This window comes from Sturnus vulgaris, chromosome 1 (assembly GCF_052056855.1).
Source record: "Sturnus vulgaris isolate bStuVul1 chromosome 1, bStuVul1.hap1, whole genome shotgun sequence".
Classification (NCBI taxonomy): Eukaryota; Metazoa; Chordata; class Aves; order Passeriformes; family Sturnidae; genus Sturnus; species Sturnus vulgaris.
In genome coordinates, this window is record NC_142243.1 from 118,364,675 (window position 1) to 118,383,993 (window position 19,319).

Sequence of the window (19,319 nt, forward strand, 5' to 3'; positions counted from 1 at the left end):
TGCATGCCAGACGTTCCTACTTCACAAAAAGTTCCTACTTCATGAAAATGGGGCTTGTGCATGGACTTTTACACTAGTCTACAAAATGTGGTTGTAAATGTGGAATATAGTTTGTTATATTCTTCCCCTAGGAAATAATATAAAATAAAAAAATCTTTTTTCCCCTGCAGCAATCACTTAAATAAAGTAAAAGCAACTATATGTAAATTAAAGTGCACTAATGTGCAAACGACTGCACATCTGACATTCCTGCCTCTTTGCACAGTGAAATCCCCAGCAACAGGTTTCCCAGATGCAAATCAAGGGAAGCAGTATTTTCTACAGGTTTAAAACTGAGGAAAAGGTAGTATTAACATTTCCTAGGGTTGTGGTCAAGCATGCAATTTTTAGGCAAATAAAATTAAATATTGTGGTAAACATAGAAGGTGGGTTTGAGCATGGTACCCATGTTCCTTGAAAAAAAATCTCAGAAATATTAATACTTGTAATTTCTTCAGCACTATGACCTTGTGTTTTTAGTTTATGTATGAAACTCATACATTTAAAAATATTCTTTCAATAATTAGGACTGTTGGAAGTTGACTCTGAGAGCATCCAGCAGTCACTTTATCCTACCAATAGCTCCTTACCACACGGTCACAGGTTACCTGTTCAAAGGAATAACTAATTCTCATACATTCCTGTGAAATGTTCCTGGTGTGAGGTGGAGGCAATCCCTTTGTTCTGGCAGGAACAAATGCTTGTGTTAATACCTCGGAATTATTTCTCATTTTTTCTAGGGGGAAAAAAAAAGACTAAAGCAGCAACACACCTTTGATACAGAAAATGGAGTTTTTTACTCTTAAAGTCTTCCATATATAAAGGATTTCTTTTCCAAGGAAAAATCTACCGTTGCTTGTACTAGCATACATTGCTAAGTCATTGGTGCAACTTAAATATAGCACTAATCAGAATTAGTAATAGTGCAATCATAAAGAAAAGGAAATAAAAAACCCTCTCAGGCGGTTTTGGGACTGGTAATGGCTTGCAGAGCATTTAAAGTTAGACAAGTTTTCAAGACCAGTTGGGGTTTTGGGGAGCTGGGAGTGAGAGGAAATCTATGCTTCTTTCAGCAAACCAAGAGACTGCTTTGACCCGATGGAAACAAGTGACCACTCTGAACTGAATCAGTGGCATTGTCTAATTTTAAGCACTGGTTCAAGACCTTAGTTTAAGTCATGCAAGATCCTGACAGTCCAGTGAGCAGGTATCTCCAGCATACAACACAGAAAGTCACATGCCAGTATAAACTTATTTTTCAGTGAGAGCTTCACTGATTGAAAAGGTTGTAGCAAATAGGTTTGGGTTTGGGGGTGTCTCCTCTCTATCTGTCTCTTTGCCTCCTCCAGCCTCCTCCCTTGTCTCCCTGGGCAAATGGCTCTTTTGATAGGATCAGTCAGGTAGTGCTGCTTTTTTATGATCAGGACGCTTTTGCAGTGCTGTTTACAATTGAATATACAACTTTTTAAACAAAATATGCAACCATGAAACCGTTCTAAAAAACATAACTACATTTGTTTCCTCTGAAAGTCGGCTGTTGGCAGGAATGATTTATTAAACTTTAGGAATATCTACTTTCAATCAGAAAACATCTAATAGCAATCATTTCACTCCCAAAAGCTGTACAAGGTTTAACAATTTTATGGGAGGTCTGGAGTTCTGTCACTTTCTTAACAAAGAAAAAGCATTATGACATTCATCTGTTGCCATTCTAGTGCAGTGATATATTCCTTCAAAAGCTTTGCATGTAGCTTTTGTGTTATCTGTAAACCATTTTATTGGAACTATTGGATAAGTGAAAAGGATGAGGAAAAGGTGTATGATATCTCTCTAAACTTACTGTATTGTGTAATATATACTATTAACTACTATTAAAAGAAATCCAGCCTTCCCAGCCTATCAGTTCCCTTATTTACGTTCAGCTTTTTTATAATCTCTGTTCAGGTGCAACTTTCTATACTTGTCTCTGGGACCAGCTTCATTTGTACCATATTTGATTCAAAACCCTTTCACCATTTTCAAGTAGTCGAGAAAAATACATTACTTGAAAATAAAACTGGTTTTCCTTCTGCACTTGTGGAGGGAGTAACTTTAAAAGAACTGGACATTTACATTTCCAATTTGCAGCCTACTTTGCTCTTTGTAGCCTGGCACATGTGCAGTAGAATATTTATTAAGTTATGAATTGCCCTATTATCCCAGGTGCCCTGCAAAGGCAAATGCAGTCACCTCCCTGCTCTGCTGAACACTTGGGCTATTGAAGTTCAGGCTGAGTTGACAGCAAAACTCAGCCTCCTGCTCAGAGAAGTCCAGGGGTGGATGGTGGTGCCTCTACTGTCAGATTGTCCCATGGCATCCTTAGCTACTGGCAGACTGGGATAGATGCCAGTAGACTTTTGTTCCATTTGCCTTCTTTAACTGGTTTTAAGGCTTTTCTTTGACAGGCAGACAAATATTTGGCAGCTGCGTTAACTGAAACATAGAAAGAGCCTCTTTGAGCCCTGCATGAAGGTATTTGCAGCAGATAAATAGCTAGAACAAAGTATAAGTAGAATATTCCATGCACAGTTAATTTGAAAAATAATTCATTTCCTATCCCTATTTTCATCTTTGTTGTAGCAGATGAAGTTATGTACACAGATGCTAACGCTGCAAAAATTGATACACGAGTCAAATAGTAAGCATCCACTTAAGTCCCATTGAATTTACAAGTCTTTGTGGCATATTGTGTAAATAGTTTTTGTTTGTTTTCTTTGCTGTGGTATATCTTACCACAGAATATAGAAACAACCCATACTTCTTCAGACTTATGTTTTCATGCTTCCCATCCTACCTTCTGAATTGAGGATAGGCCCCCTTCCAAGTTATGTTGTATTTTTATATTTTTATTGTTTGAAAATAGTGATGTTACCACTTTCTTCCTGGGTTGAGATAAAGCATAATTTAAAAAACTGGCAAAAAAACCAAAAAAGGTAGGAAGAGGAGCAAACAACAGAACAAGCCAAATAAAGAGCATAACATCAAGCATTTTATCTTGTGCTAACTTCTTTTAAAACCTATTATGAAATGTCTCTTGATATTTCTTCTAGTGTCTTTCTATCCAAAGACACTAGACCTTCAGTAATAGCTATAGTAATTGAAGATTAATATGGAATTATAAGCTTCCCTGCTTTTTCTCTTCCTTATTTCTCATTTTTCCTAGAAACTGTTTATTGTAATTACATGGTTCCAGTGCTTCTAGCCATCTTTTCTTGTCTTTCTTGTAATCACTTGACTGCTAAAATAATTGTTGCACTTCGCAGAGCTCAGGATACCATGTAGAAGTTGCTTTTCATTGTAAGACATTAAAAAAAATTAATTTTGACCTAAAACCATTCCAGCACTAATTCATATTTGCTCTTATCTGGGGATTCAGTTTGAATCAGGTAAAATTACATAAAATCTCTTAAGTGCATCCTGTCAAGCTTTACACATGTGCCCATATGAGGAAGAAGAGGAGATGTGTCAGGGGACATTGGGATGGTGAATGCCATTTGTTATAAAATAAAAGAAAAACGGCCAGAATTAGAACTTTTAACTTATGCTTTCCCTTAATGGACAATACTATCTGTATAACATAGAAAGCACAAAATACAGTGCTCTAATATGGATAATATGTCCAGGGCTACTGCTGTTGCATACTGCCCATGAGAATGCAAGCACTTTACAGTATCTTCTTTATATGTACTTTCCAAAATCACTAAATGCAACCAGGTTTGGTAGTTAGGTACTGGGAGATTAATGAGAAAGAGCTGAAGTTTCCATGCAGACTGTGGTTACCCCAGACAGCTATGAGGCAGGCGGGAACCCACCCAGTTTTGAATAGTTAGCTCTTAGTGCTGTAGAGCTGGAAGTTTGAAAGGCAGCTTGTGCTGCTTAGGGACAGAGAACATAAAACAAAAAAAAAGCAGCTCACCTTGAAAAGCCAGCTACTGTGACATGGCATCCCTGGGTCCCAGAAGCAGCACTTAGGTTGCTGCTATTAAAAACAAAACCCAAAACAAACAAATAAACAAAAACTAAACCAAACTAAACACCAGGATAGCTGAGTTTCCAAGGAAAATAATTATATCAAGCTGTGAAACTCGGTTAATAGTAAGACACAAGAGATCTGACCTATACATTTACCAATGTAAATGAGAGAAATGAGGCTTTGTTCCTTCCCCAGAACACAGTCAAGATGCGTGCTGATTCTTATTAGAGGAGGTACACTCTTATCTGATGTTCTTAGCATCAGATAACTCATGCCTTGAATAGAGCATACCTGGCTGTCAAAGGCATTCCAATACCACCATTCCCAGACTTACACTGATGCTGCATCATCTGAATCTGTAAAACACTTCAATAAATCTTCTGGTTAGGCTGATCAAGCTACTGGCAATCAGTTCCAGAAACAAAGAGAATAAATAAACTAGGTACAAGTAGCCCTTAAGGTTTGTAACTTACAACCATGTCTTGCTAGCCATCTGGAAATGTGTTGCATGCATATATATATATGGGGAAGGAGAGGTAAGGACAAAAGCAGTTTATAGAAAAGGAAAAATCTGGATGAACAGAATCCCCTTAGAGTTGTGACATAATTGTCTGCAACTGCTCTGCTATCATCATGTGCCTTCTACCAACACTTTATTTGGAGGTATGCAAGTGTGACAGAGTTAAGAGCAAAGTGCAGCTACATTAATGAGCTACATAATGAGCTTCATTAGCTCATTCCAGCTTTAGAAGCAAGAAATAATCTTTTAAAAACCTGAAGCTGGGTCCAGATGAAGAAAACAGAAAGGATAAAAGTCTGGTGGATTACATATAAAACAGAGGGGGAAGAAACCCTCAAAGAACTAACATAAACTCCATAATTTTTTATTTTCAGAACATCAAGAACAAGAAATCTGCCAAGACTCTCTTGCAGATTTATTGATATCAGTTTTTTGAAAGAAAAACAAAACAAAATAAATCCCCCCCCCAAAAAAAACCCAAGATCAAGAACACTCCCACCTAATCATTTTAACCTGTTTCACCCCTAAGACAACAAAGCCATTGCAAAGAAGCAGAGTGATCCTTTCCTATATGTTATCCCTGAAGGAAACATAAAATAGGCTCGAGCTAGAAGGATTCTTGTAGGAGAACTCAGGGGATGACTGAAATTCAAACATCTATAAATGTTATTATAATTGAAGAACTTCTGTGGTTAGAAGTGACCTCTGGAGACTGTCTAGTCCAACCCCCTCCAAAACAGGGTCAATTAGAGCAGCTTGTTCATTACCATGTCAAGTTGGGTTCTGAGTATCTCCAAGAATGAAGACTCCTTAACCCTTCTGAACAGCCTGCTCCAGTGTTTGACCATTTTCACAGTAAAATATTTTCACATTTCAATGGGGTTTCCTGTCCTTCTATTTGTGTCCATTACATCTAGTCCTGCCACTGAGCAACACTGAGAAGACACTGGCTCCATCTTTACTGCCTCCCATCAGTACTTCTGCAAACTGGTAAGATCCCCCTGAGCCTTCTTTTTCCAGACTGAACGCTTCCACCTCTCAGTTTCTCCTCACATGCAGAGATTCCAGTCCTATGATCAAGTTAATTGCCTTTTACTGCACTCTTGGTCCGTGACTTTCTTGTTCGGGCAGAATCCTGAGGCGACCACATTGCCCCAGATGTGTCTCCCCAGGGCTGAGTGAGCACCGGAGAGTAATCTCCTCTGGAAGAGCTGGCAGCAGTGCTTGGAGCGCACCCCAGATGCTGTTGGCCGCCTTTGCCGCAAGGGTGCATTGCTTGCTCATGTTCAGCTTGGTGTCTGCCCGCAGCTCCTGGTCCTTCCTGCAAAACTCCTTCCCAAGCGGTTGGCCCCGGGTGCGTCCTGGTGCTCGGGGTTATCCAGCACCCCGTGCCAGACACTGCAGTTCCCTGCACTGCTTGCCAGCAGCAGGTTTCTCCAGCTTGGTAATGTCTCTGACCGCCAGCACAACCGTCCAAGATAATGACGGCTCCATCCAATGCTGTATCTCCTGCAAACTTGCAAAGGGTGCTCCATCCCATCATCCAAGCCTTTAATGGAGATGTTAGCCTGCACTGAGCCCAGTGCCAGTCTCTGGGGTACACCACTAATGACTGGTCTCCCACGGGACTTCACAACCCTTTGAGCCCAGTAGCCCAGCTAACTTTCAGTTTCCAGTATTCAGTCAGTACTTCATCAGTTTCTCTATGAGGATGCAATGACAAACAGTGCTAAAACCTCCCTAAGGTCAAGATGAACAACCACCACTCCCCCTCCAGCAGCCACTAATCTCATAGCAAAGGCTACTAAGTTGGTCAAGCATGATTTCCTCTTCATAAATCCCTGATGACTACTCCCAATCACCTTTTTGTCCTTCATATGATTACCAATGATTTCCGGAGTTATTTGTTCCACCAGTTTCCCAGGGATTTAGATGAGGCTGACTGTCTTTAAGTTTTCCAGATCCTCCTTCTTGGCCATCTTGCAGAAAGGAGTTATATTTGTTTTCTTTCAGACCTCAGAATTCTCTCCTGAGCACCATAACCTTCCAAAGATAGCCTAGAGTTGCCTGGCAATGACAGTGGCATGCTCTCTCAGCATTTGTGAATGCATCCCATCAGGGCCTATGAACATCTGTATGTCTTGTTTGTTTCAGTGTTCCCTAACTTGATCCATCTTTACCAATAGTAAATCTTCCTTGCTTCAGACCCCACACTGGTCTCTCAACTCCTGCATATTTATTATTTGAGTTTAATCAGGAGCTCCTTGTTTATCCTTGGAGGCATCCTGTCACCTTTACCTGATTTCCTGCTCATGGGGATGAACCAATCTTGAGCTTGGAGAAGGCAATCCTTGAAAATCAACCAGGTGTTGTTGACTCTTCTTCTCTCCAGGATCATATCCTGGGGAAGCCTTTAAAGAATAAATTTCCTAATTACATGAGTGATATCTGTTCAAGATACATCAGCAGATTCCATATTAAAGGAAATAACAGATACATAGGCATGATTTGCTTGGAAGGGGCCAATATTGCTTTCATTGGAGGAATTGCACTTCACATTTGTGTTGGATTGTATTGGAATTCTTTAGGAGCACTGACACCATGTTGATAAGACTCTGATTCATATGTGCCCTTAGGGTTTCCAAAGGTATTTGAAAAATCCTTCACTGCAAACTTTTGAAAGGTACTAAGCAGCCACATTTAGGAGAGAAAACCTGGGGTTGGATAAGTCAAAAGATAGGCACAGGGGATAAAACTGTCAGTTCTCCCAGCAGCAGAAAGTGCCCACTGGTGTTTCAAAGGATTCTCTGCTGCCCAGCACATCCACAAATGAAGTGCAAGAGGGGGAGCTAGAAGATAAAAAAATTTACTGATGGTGGAGTTATTTAATTGCAAGGGCCAAGTACAAACTGGCAGAAAGAAATTCAAGCTATATTCGTGTAAAGTGAGGTGAACAGGCAAAATTAACATCATCATACAGAACTAAAGATTCTGAGCTGTTAGGCTTGAGATATTTCTTGATTAGTATTAACTCAGAGCTCATTCACAAACAAAAAATAAGACAAACATTTGAAGCTAATAGTAAAGAGACCGTAATTATTACAGCAGAGTAAAGTGTAACTACGTCTTGAGTGCTGTGCAGAGTTCTCTCTCACACTATCAAAAGAGAACTCCATAAAATTGACAGAAACATCTGCAGAGCTGATTATACTTCAAGAGTAGATCTTGGCCATTCAGTATCCTTCTGTCAAGTACAACAGAGGATTTGAAGGGTGCTTGATTTTTCACAGAGGCTCAAGTAGCACTTGTTGATGCTAAAGTATCATTAAGCAAAAAATCACAGGTTTCTAGCAGTATAAGAAGCAAGCTTCCTAGACTGGCAAAAAAAATTACAACACAAGCATTTAGGAACTACTGAAAAAAATAATTCCATATTTTATTCTTTTGAAAGCTGCACAAACATTTTTATTTAAGGTTTGATGTTAAGGTGAGGCACATCAACGGCTTTATCTAAAATTTTATCTTGTATGCCCTCAGCTAATAATTTCAAAAGGTAACTGACTTACTATGATAATGCCTATAAAACAACTTCTTTATTAAATAAGTTATACAACACTCACAAAAAAAATCTGGTTCTATACCATAGAATATATTCTATAGCATAATTATTTTGACAGAGAAACATGGGAAACTTCTTCCAGAATTTACTTCAGTGTTTTTTATTCCAGCCAGCATTTTCTATTTCCACTTAAGGGGGACAGAAGACCAAGAAATAGTTAAGCTTAGATATGCTTTATAAACCATTAATTTCAATTACCAACCCAAATACCATAAAGACCTACAGAATCATCTCAAATTCACATAGTTGCTCATTTCCAGGATTTCACGGGGCTAAGAACAGATGTGTGTCAGAAATCAGGAAACTGGCTCAATTCCTTTGGGATTTTTTTTTCCAGAATGGAAGCAAGGGGGAGGAAGGGTAAAGAAGAAAAACAATTTGACTGAAACATCACTCTTTCTCCTGTCTTAAAAAGAAGCAGAGGCTTTGAGTAGAATGGCAATATCAGCTACAGCAGGCAGTTCCAGATAAGGGCTCAGATGTACAATTATCAGTTCTGATAAGTCAGGGATCAGAGGTTTTTGTCTTCAGCGTTGCCTACAGCACTTCCTTTCCCAGACACACTACAACCAGATTAGGAAAGATAGCAGATAAGACATAAGCAGTGCAGAGGATAGTTCAATAGTGTATGCTTTGAGCACCAGCACAAGAACACTGTTAGTGCTGTAAGCAAAATTCTTTTTAAGTACTTCCAGTATTATCTTGTCCAATGCTGAGCCATGCATTATAAAGCAAAATTATCCTCACTTTACCATTCTTTTTTCCCCTTTTTAAAAAACTCTATTCTGCACAAAATTTTCTAATACTTCAAAATTCACAATGTTCCAACTAGCAAGTTACTACTAACACATCTAGTAGCAGGGAAGTCTTCTAAAAAGGACAGGTTGTTAATGCATCTTCATAACTCTTAGTAGCCTTAGACTGACAAAAGAGTTCTTTATTTCAAGGAGTATGTGAGTAGTTCATATTTTCCATATCAGAAGCAGCATACTTACTGAAATTAAGTACATGTAAGAACAAGTTAAATAGACAACTGACACAGAATTTATTTTTCTGCATTTATTGATTTGTGATACATACTCATTCCTTGGTAAATGAAGAGGAAAAGCTCAAATGCACTACCCTAGCTGGTGTCAAGAACTACTCATATTTGAGATTTTAAAAATACCAAGAGGTATTTACATAAAGAACCTTCCAAAAGCAGACTCTTATTCGTACTTCACTTACTTACAATCAACAACTTTTCTGCATATCACATTTCCTAGTAAGCAAGGCAGCACACAACATATCAACCAAAAAAAGTCATGCCTGCCAACATCTTCATCTTTGCCTCTATCCCCTTCCAGGGTAAAACCCCACAGTTCCATTAAATCGCTATGTTTAATTTTCTTGTATCAAAACAGTTTAGGTTTTTTTTTCAAGTATAAAAAACACCAACAAAGCCTTTAGATCGCACAGGGGCTAAATTCATTGTGTTCAGAGGAGGGGTGGAGAGAAAGAAAAGCTGACAGGAGGAATACAAAGAGTCCTGGGTTTTCCTAGAGGCTCTGCTTGAGGGCCCTGAGGCTGGGGAGCAGCTGGCCTGCACTCGGACGCTCCTCCACATTGGCCTTCCAGCAGCAGCTGATGATGCTCTGCAGTGTCTGGCCCACTGGTGACTCGTGGAACACCTCGGTGGCCAGTGAAGGGCGCAAGTTGTAGGCGACCACAGCATAGAGCACGTACTGCCGCTCCCCCAGGTAGGGCTGCTCCTGCATGACCATCTGCCAGAGGGTGATGGCAAACGAGTAGATGTCTGCTTTGGCAGTCACCCTCTCCCCCTTGAGGAGCTCAGGGGCACGGTGTGTGTACGTGCCCCCTTGATGGCAAACATAGGTGCTCTGGGACAAGCCCTTCTCCAGTTTCTGGGAGCACCCAAAGTCTCCAATCTTGCACACACCCTGCTCAGTGATGAAAACATTTGCAGGCTTCAGGTCCAAGTGCACAACGTCCTGTGAGTGCAGAAAGGCTAAGCCTGTCATGATGTCACAAGAATAGCACACAGTCTCTTCCATGCTTAGAGCTTTCCTTCCACATCCTCCTTCATCATCCTCTCCCTGCCTCCACACATACCCAGTGCCATAAATGACATGGTGCAGAGTGATGTTACCCACATACTCCATGATGATGGTGCCCAGGCTGTTCTCACTGGCTGGGGCACACGTGCTGGCAGCCACCACACGTACCACATTATCATGCTGGAGCTGGGCCACGTTCAGCTCAGCCCAGAAGCTCTGCCGCGATGCCAGCCGGTTTTTGCTGCTCTTCTTCACCTGCTTCACAGCCACCGTTGCACCATGGTAGGTGGCTTTGTAGACAGAGCCAAAGCCCCCAGATCCTAGGGGTTGCAGGAGGCAGAGCTGCTCCCAGTCAATGGAGCACCAGGACAGGCGTGGAGGCAAGCGACGAGCCCTGGCTGAAGAAGCTCCCCCCAAAAAGCTTTTACTGTCTTTGCCAGGGATAACTAAAGGGCTGCTGCAGGGGCGCAAATTTGCAGAGGGGGAATACTCAAAAGAAAGAAAGCAATTAAGAGGAATAGGTGATGGCATAATACGAAGGAGAAAACAACAGGCAGCTACTAAGACAGAAGACCAGAAAGCTTCCCTGACAGAAAGGACTTTAAACCGGCTTCCAAAGCCTTTTATCCTCCCTTCACCATTTCCCCTCCCTCCCCCAAATGAACTGCATCTGTCACAACTGTCAGAATCAAATCAGGTTCACCTGGAAACATTCTTCTCCAGCCCTGAAGCAAATCTCTAGAAAGTCAGGGCAAATGGATTTAAAGCTAAAAAATTATTAACTCATAAGTATTTCACATAATTTCTAATCTTAGAAGAAAAATAAATGTGTTCTGCCCATTGAATGCCTCTAGCAAAATGCCCCCGGAGTAAATAAAGCAGTGACTGTGAATGCATTTCACCACGGCTCCAGGCAGGAATGATCAGCATCAGGTGCATTAAACAGCTCAAGGTTTTTGTCAGTGAAGCAGCTGAAGTGACTGCTAACGTTTAATGATGCTATGGCAGGCATAAATACAAAAGTGTGTTTGTAGGAACCTATCACTTCAGCCTGACTGGGACAAGGGGACTGGTTTGGGTGCTCAGCTTTGCCCATGCAGGACCATAGCCTTAATAGCAACATAAAGACAAATTATTGTTCTGTATCTTCCTTTGGATTGACTAGAATCATATATAAGTATTTGGTCATCTTCCCATCACACCCCATGCAGTACTACAGGTGTATATTTTATTTCTGGATCCTTCTTAGAAAAATTATTGCTGAATTTACAGAGCTGTTCTGGCAGAAATCAAAGAAACATTTTGTGTTCGTGGTTCCTGTGGTTTTTAAAGGGCTTTTTTAAATTTTGACCCTTTCACATATTTACAGTGCTCATGCTAACTGCTATAGTGTTTGGTACTTGCTGTACTGCCCAGATAGCAGAACACCCTTATGGGACTTATACAGTTAAGGATTTTTGAATATTCCAGTATCTTTCTGTACATGTTGACAAATATCTTGGAAAACTTGGAAGCCATTTCCTACCTCCTCACTCTTCAGAACCTTCCTCTGGATGTCAGATTTTTCAGTACAGATTTTGCAATGGGGCTTCAGACTGACAGTGACTCTTTCTCCAGGGTTTATCTCTGGGCAGCACCGTCTCTGCAGACAGCTCCTGCAGGGGTTTCCTGGTGTTTTCTTTCCATTTTTGTTGGCTTTTTTCTCTCTGGATGAGTAAAATGCAGCACAGGCTGCTGACAGGGGTTTCAAGGGTACCCAGACTACGTGCAAGAGGAACTGGAGTGTTCTCCACCTTGAGATGCGTTCAGTTTTTCACCTTAACACACAAACCTGATGTCCCAAAGTCATCTTCTAATCCCTCCCTGAACTCTAGGTCAGCTCGACCAGAGGGTCTCAAAGACATGATTTCTCAGTGAATCAGTGATGGAGATCTTCCCCAGTACTGAGATTTAGGACAATCAGGAGAAATTTGCCACAGCAATTCACAGGGAAACAAACTTGGACCACAGATAAATGGGAAAGGAGAATTTGGGTTCTCATCTGGTAGGGTGAAACAGACACTGGGGAAGATAAATAAATAAATAGTTGCTAATAGGACTTGTTAACAAGTGAGAGGGCAAAGACTAAGGGATGCCAAGACACCTCTCGAGGGCTGTAGGTGAGACAATCCCTGCAGACGGGGCTGCCTGGCAGCACAAGGCTCCTCTTTCCTGGCCCCTCCCAGAAGGGACTCTGGCAGTGCAAGAAGCCCCTGGACCCTCAGGTGCTACCACGCCCCGTGAGCTTCCCATTGCACAGCTTGAGCCAGCCAAGTAATACCCTATTGCCACCCCTGCTCCGGGGCATTTCTCTGGCTCATCATCAGTTATACAGGCACGTTTTGGAGGTGGGGGAGGACCAGATGATCTTTAGTGTAGTTTAAATACGCAGTGAAATAAGCCACGGAGACAACAGGTATTAACTTTCCTTTCTTGAGCAGCATTACGATGTTAAGTTTGTATGTAGAAGTCTTGATTTCCAACCTTTGCAGGGAATGTCTTCTAGGAAGCTGAATTGTGATGGAAATTTAAAAATGCAGAAGGTGGATGAAATTACATAAGAGAGAGAAAATATTTTTATGCCTGTTTTCCGAGTGCTAGTAGGGCTCCAATTCTTCAGCGGGCTTCTATGCCATATAACATATAAAAGCACCAGGAAGACATTTCTGCTCTGAATTCTCCAAGCCTGTTTTCACCAGGTTATGGTGGCAGGCAGTGAAGTTCAAAGGGAAAGTTGGGTGTGGGGAAGCACATGTAGAAGGATGTGTGGATGAAAAGACTGAGCACAGACCTGTTAAGACAACAACTATAGCAGCCTATCTGATGATTGTGAATGCTATAAAACAGCAATAAAATCTATGTTCATAAAATAGATAGGATAATATCACACCTTCCATATTATTATTTCCAAACTCCATGTCCACATCTGTCAGCTGTCCTTTCGTTACTGTTTCAGGTAATTTTCGTGTTACCCTTTTCTGTCAGAAATCTTTTTGTTTTGCCCTGCCGTGGTAGACATTGTTGTATTGCTCTTGGGGAATACACCGAATTTTTGACCAGGAAGAAGGGCATCCTTTGGGATGTAAATGCCTCAGTGTAACTTACTGTCCTGCCTCAATCTTACGGCTGAGGACCAAAGCAAGGGAACATCCAGAGTGTTTCAACGTGAACACGGTTAAATCTGATTTAAATGCAAGCAGGCTTTTATTCTTAATGAACATTATTTTCCTGTAATCCATTGGTGATTTGGCCCAGCGACTTTCCAGGAGCCACAATCGCTGTAGGACGTTCGTGCAAAGCTTCACAGCCCTGTTTAGCTCCGGTATTGGTGCAGGCTGGGGTGAGCCCCCGGGGAGGTGGGAAGCCACCCGCAGAAGGAAGCAGAGCTGCTGGGGACACTCTGCCCCTTCCCCAGGGCAACCCCCAGCAGCCTCCAACCACACTGCTCCTATTGCACTGCCTTTTCCATGAGGGAAAAGGAAGCTGTAGGAGCCAGAAGCCATCAGTACAGAATGCAATAGGAACTTTTACGAGTGACAGGAGGGAAGCACACAGTCTGTGTGCCGTGGGCTGCAATATGTCACAGCTACAATAAACTGCAGCAGCAATGGGTTTGTTCCAAGCTTGTGTGTTGTATTTCTGCAAGTAAAATTACCTGTGCATCCGATGCTACACCAGCTGCCCAAACTAGTCCATGCTTCTGGATGAGGAGTACAGAATCTCACTCAGTTCCTCCATTCATATTTCACTTGCACATCAGGACTATAGGAACTCTTTGTTTGCCCTTGTTCTTAGTTACTACTGTTGTTTGTTTGGTCACTGGACAGGAGAAGTCAGCCCCGACACCAAGGGCCTTAAAGGGCTGGCATGGAAATAACCCAGCATAACAAAGGGCACGTAGCAAACAGCAGTTCTGTTTTCATCAATCACTGTTGTGATTCATTTAATCACTCTTGTGGTTAACAGCCAGTTTTGTCTAAAACAGGAGGACAGGGCTGGGGATTGAAACTGATTTCAGAGAGTTTAGGAGTGTATAGTTATATACTTCTCCTAAATGATTACTTTATTTCTTTGTACGTTTGCTGGTTGTACCACGTAACAATCCCTTGAAGGCTTGGCTATCCAGAGGCTCCTGAAAACTGCCTTACAATACAGAGGTATTGTGTTTCAACACATTGTGTTTCTACTAGGTTACTTTGTAACCTTGCTAAAGGAGCCAAATGTAGCTCTTCAGTACTTAAATTACAGTCCTACTCAAAGCAAGAGAGTTCCATAGCCTGCGGCTTAGTGACTTCTGAGAGGCTTTCTTCTCTATTTGAAACCAACAGTTTTCTTTTTTCTCCTTTTACTGTTAGTCCCTCTAATCCCAGTTTAGGATTTGATGCTGAACCTACATTCTCCTCATGCACAGAGTTTCATAGCCCAAGTGTTGCTTCTGGTCACACCTCATAAGACCTCAAATGATATTCAGAGTTGCCTGAAAGGAATTCTGATATGATCAATTGCACAGGTGTAAGTGATAGCATTGTCTGGAGCTAGTCCCTACAGAGGCTTGCTCTGAAGAGAGGCCACTGATAAACGTGTGGGGTTTTTTTGTTTGTTTTGGGGTTTTTTTGTTTATTTGGTTTTTTTGGTTTTTTTTTTTTTGTGTGTGTGTGTGTGTGCTTTTTTGTGTGTGTGGGGGGTTGTGGTTTTGTTTTGGTTTGGTTTTTTTTGTTTGTTTTGTTTTTTTGTTTTGTTTTTGTTTGTTTTTTTTTGTTTTGTTTTGGTTTGGTTTGGTTGTTTTTTTTTTTTTTTTTTTTTGCTACAAGAATAAGCCAGAAAGTAATCCAGTTCATGTTTCAGACTTGGGACTGTTTCGGTGAGACAAATAAATGACACCTTGGAACCACAAATACAAGCAAGTTTTCATTAAAGGAGTGAAAGGTAAACCCAAATGCAAAGGAAAAATACATCTGCAAGAACTGTGATGCTGTTTCACTACTGAGACAGAATAATAATAAACATTATAAAAGGTTAAACCCTAGTTTATAAATAATAAGATCAAGTTTCAAACACACATTGCCAAACAGCTGTTTGATGCTTTTTTCCTTCACACTAAGGTTATTCCATGTGTTCAAGAGCATGAAGCAAAGGCTCTCCTTACCTGAACACACTGAGGTTTTAACTCAAGGCAATGGAAAGGCAGGTGAGGTTTCACAGTTAATTTACAGGGGGTCTCAGTGACCAAGGTGGACCAGGGATAACAATCTGAGACCTTCTGCTGTTGACTAATACCACAATTTCAAAAGAACACCTTGTGACAAGCTGAAAAAATCCAAACTTGGGGATAAAGACAATGAAATGTAAACTACAGGCTCTCAGCCACAGCAGTATTTTCTGGCCATGCAGAGATGGATGCCTATCCTGGCAGTTTGACTGCTGTCACATGGCAGGCACCTTATGCAGTATTTTCAGCCAAATTGTCCAAGGCTGGTTTTGTGGTCTTGTCCCTGGAACAAAGCTGACTTTGCTGGATCACAGGGAGATGCCAAATATAGTGGTGAAATTTAATACTTGTAGCTTTAGGACTAGGAAACAGCTTCAGTGCTTAAGGAGAAAAATTAATCACGTACAGCAAAGGACCCAGGGGGGTAATGTTAGTGCTAAGTCTAGCGCTGGGAGGCTGCTGCTTTGCCAGGTACATGGACTTAATGCTAATGATTAGACTGATGCACAAAGGGGCGAGTCTCGCCCAGCAACTTGCACAATCCCATTCACACAGGTCACACCCAGCTCTGTGATGTATATTAAATACGCTGCCCTAGCAAATGTAGTGGCTTCCTGCAAACACCACCTCTTTGGAGAGTTGTAGAGTGGAAGAGGCAAGAGAATCAGCTAAATTTTGTGGCTCTGAAGTGATGGCCTGGGTACTCTGGTGGAGCCAGAGGTTGCCTTAAGCTGAAATGTTTTAAGCCCAACATTAAAATGGGTCATACAGTTCAAGTACATTATTGCAAGGCTTTCAGTGTGTAAGCAGAAGCTTCTTGTAAAAATAATGCTGACTTCAGCCCAAGCTGAACAGAGCATATAAACTATGGGGCAACCCTGTAATACTTCATTGGTATAAGGAGTCAAACACTGGCAACATAAAAGGAGACAATTTTCAGGTGAGACTTCAGAAAGTTTGGGTCTTTAGTCTGTGTTTATTTGTCGTGAATGTTTGATATTTGATAATCTTATGTTAAAGCTCAGATGGTGCTCACTTATGGCATGCCTCTAAACCATACAAAGCCTCTATTTTATTTGCAATATAAATACTTGTGAAGGATCTTTAAGGATTTACCCACGACCATGTGTGTAATAATTTAACACAAAAGCCAGTAAGCCAGAGTTGAGCCTAATTTCAGACGCACAGACTATAGAACTTTTCTGCTGAAACTCTATCTAGGACTACACAAGGGCAGCTGACAAACACCTTCCTCACTGGAGTCTGTGCACCCTTTAGATAAACTGCTGTCTTTCATAGATTAATCAAGTAATTGGAAGAAGCTCTTCCAGCTTGCCTGCTCCACACTCTGTTAACTTGGGGATACCTTAACAAACAGTATGATTCACTTTGGACTTGTAAAACACAAACACTTTAGACTTAAACATTTTGGAGGAAACCAAAATGTAAAAAACCAAAACTAATTTATCAACTTTTCCAGCTTGTATTACTCTCCCATGCATACCTGCATGCATACATACATGTGCACACAGACATTCACCAGGGCTTAAGCAATGTACTGATTTTTAGAAACTGTGACTCTTCAGGTTTTCTGCACTACTTAACACTCATCAACCAGAGATCTGACATATGAAAGTGACACTAAACCTTTCTTCTTTGTATGTGGCAGTTCAGTGCAACAGTGAGAATCAGCCCCATGGGTAAACTGTCAAGGGATCAATTCAAATGATTTCCAGCTCAGTCACAGCAGGCATTACCAAAGCCCTGTTTTCAGAATGCTCAGCTGACAGCTGATGTCTCTTCAGTCCCCTCTGAGGCAAATTATCTTTGTAGCTGGTGATCTTGTGATACAAATATTCCCAAATGAGACAAAGCTGAGTGATGACAATGACAATGAAGAACAGAATTATCCACTATATTTCTTACAAATACTTATTTCTCTGAAAATGTTCATTACTTGAGGACATGCAGACCATTACAAAAAATAAATACATAAATAAAATTATAGAAAAATAAAAATACCAGGCAAGCTGTTACACCTTTATTAGGAGTAGAGAAAGTTCATACTGAATTACTTGGGATATAGCCCATGAGCAGGAACTTGAAACTTCACACTACTGCTGCCATTATCTCCAGTGTTCAAAACACAAATACAGTGTTGCTGTTTATTTGCTAAAGGCCCCAGCTCACACTGATAAGCACCAGTTAATCTTCCAGTATACTTCTCAAACTATTAAGTACAGACTAAATTTTGTAGCAGAGTTTATCTTGCTGTCCCACTTGCTGCCTGTTTGTGATCACCAATCCTTGCTGTGCGAACTATGGCAGTTCCTACTTTGGAAAACTTAATTTCTATCCGATTTTATAGAATGTTTTGATTTGCAAAGCAGGGAAGCCAACAGCGTATAGCTGCTCAGTTCTTGCTCATCCAGCAGTAGCTCTGCATCAGTTCTGGATCTCTGTCAAAAACCACTTTTCATCCTCAGGCATGCTTGTATGTGGAAAGGAAAAGAAGGTGTGAAGAATGAAGGAAAGTGAAGGGAAAAATCAGAATAGCCTTCCTCTTCCAGTCCTGGAGGACAGGTATAGGGGATACTACAGAACCATTTCTCTGTACTTTCTTATGCAAGTTTTGGAAAGAGGTGGTTACAGGAGAGAGAGAAGGGAAGATGTCTGTGGCTCTGAATTTAACAAGGAACTGCATCAAGAGATCTCTGTAACACACAGATGTCATCCGTATAATCCCACTCCAATTATTGCAGAGGCTGATGGAATTTCTATTCTATCTGCTTGGAAGGAGGACATGTTAAATAAGTAACAGTGGGTGAGACCAGCTAGGGCAGAAACACAGTGAATGGGATGGCTTTCTCTTGAGGTGGTATGTGTGGGTTATGTGTTTGTGAGTGTTTATAAATTGTTTTGCAGAGTATTTCATATCACAGAGCACGTGTTGAGCTTTTGACTCTCAATATAATAAGGCCAACCCTCCCAAACAAGTTAGAAACCTTTGGCACAGAAGTGGTAAGTCAGCTTAGAGGAATGGGATGGGGATCACAAGAAAGGAAAGATGTCTGCATGTGGAGAAGGCGAAAGCCAGTAACTCTCTAAAAACATTTCTCTCCATCTGGGTTACAGCACCGAACCTAAAAAGCCGAGATTTGGAAAAGAGAGGAACTCAAAAGCAGGGAAACACAGACAGTGCTAAAGATGTTAACAAAATATGTTCTGAAAAGCAATGAAATGTGAAATGCTAGTCCTTTACTTTCCTGGGAAACAGGCTATGTTAGGGAACACCTGAGGTAACTTTCTGCCAGTTGTGTGCAGGCAAGCTGCTTGTCTGGCTGTAGGCACCTCTTCCCCGAGCATTAGCCTGGCTTCTTCAGAAGTCAGTGCCACTGCCAGATGGACATCTAGGGACCAAAGCAGCTGAGTTTCTCCTCAGAGAAGAGAGACATGCCACATACTGTATCTAGCACATCCCATGACCTTGAAGTTTGTCCTGCAAATTGCAAGGAATGATGTACCAGGCTTGCATTAATCTGAAATGATGGGGAATCACTCACCTATGTGTCCCAAAGGAATGGTCCCACTATGGATACCCCATACTTACCTTCTAGTGTATCAGAGTGTTTCAAAGTGCAATTTGATGGCAAACTCAATTGCTTCCTTCAGTTCAGACCTGTCTTGTCACAGACACAGTAGCATCATCCCATTTGTTCCTTGGTGAAATCATGAAATGCAGATATTTATGCCTTAAGTTTTTCTGAAAAACTGACATCTTACCAGTCATAAATTATAAAGACAGTTATGCCTTTGCAAACTAC

General features: G+C 41.2%; 1 protein-coding gene across 1 annotated transcript; it reads right to left on the reverse strand.

Moving 5' to 3' along the window:
- Positions 1 to 7,093: 7,093 nt before the first annotated feature.
- MOS (MOS proto-oncogene, serine/threonine kinase) lies at positions 7,094 to 19,281 on the reverse strand. The gene has a single exon (XM_088175155.1). It carries the CDS (start codon positions 10,776 to 10,778, stop codon positions 9,729 to 9,731), a length of 1,050 nt encoding a protein of 349 aa, XP_088031281.1. The 5' UTR covers positions 10,779 to 19,281; the 3' UTR covers positions 7,094 to 9,728.
- Positions 19,282 to 19,319: the final 38 nt, after the last annotated feature.

Excerpts from the sequence above, each read along its gene's own strand:
- MOS (XM_088175155.1), bottom strand. The coding sequence starts at position 10,778 with ATGCCATCACCTATTCCTCTTAATTGCTTTCTTTCTTTTGAGTATTCC.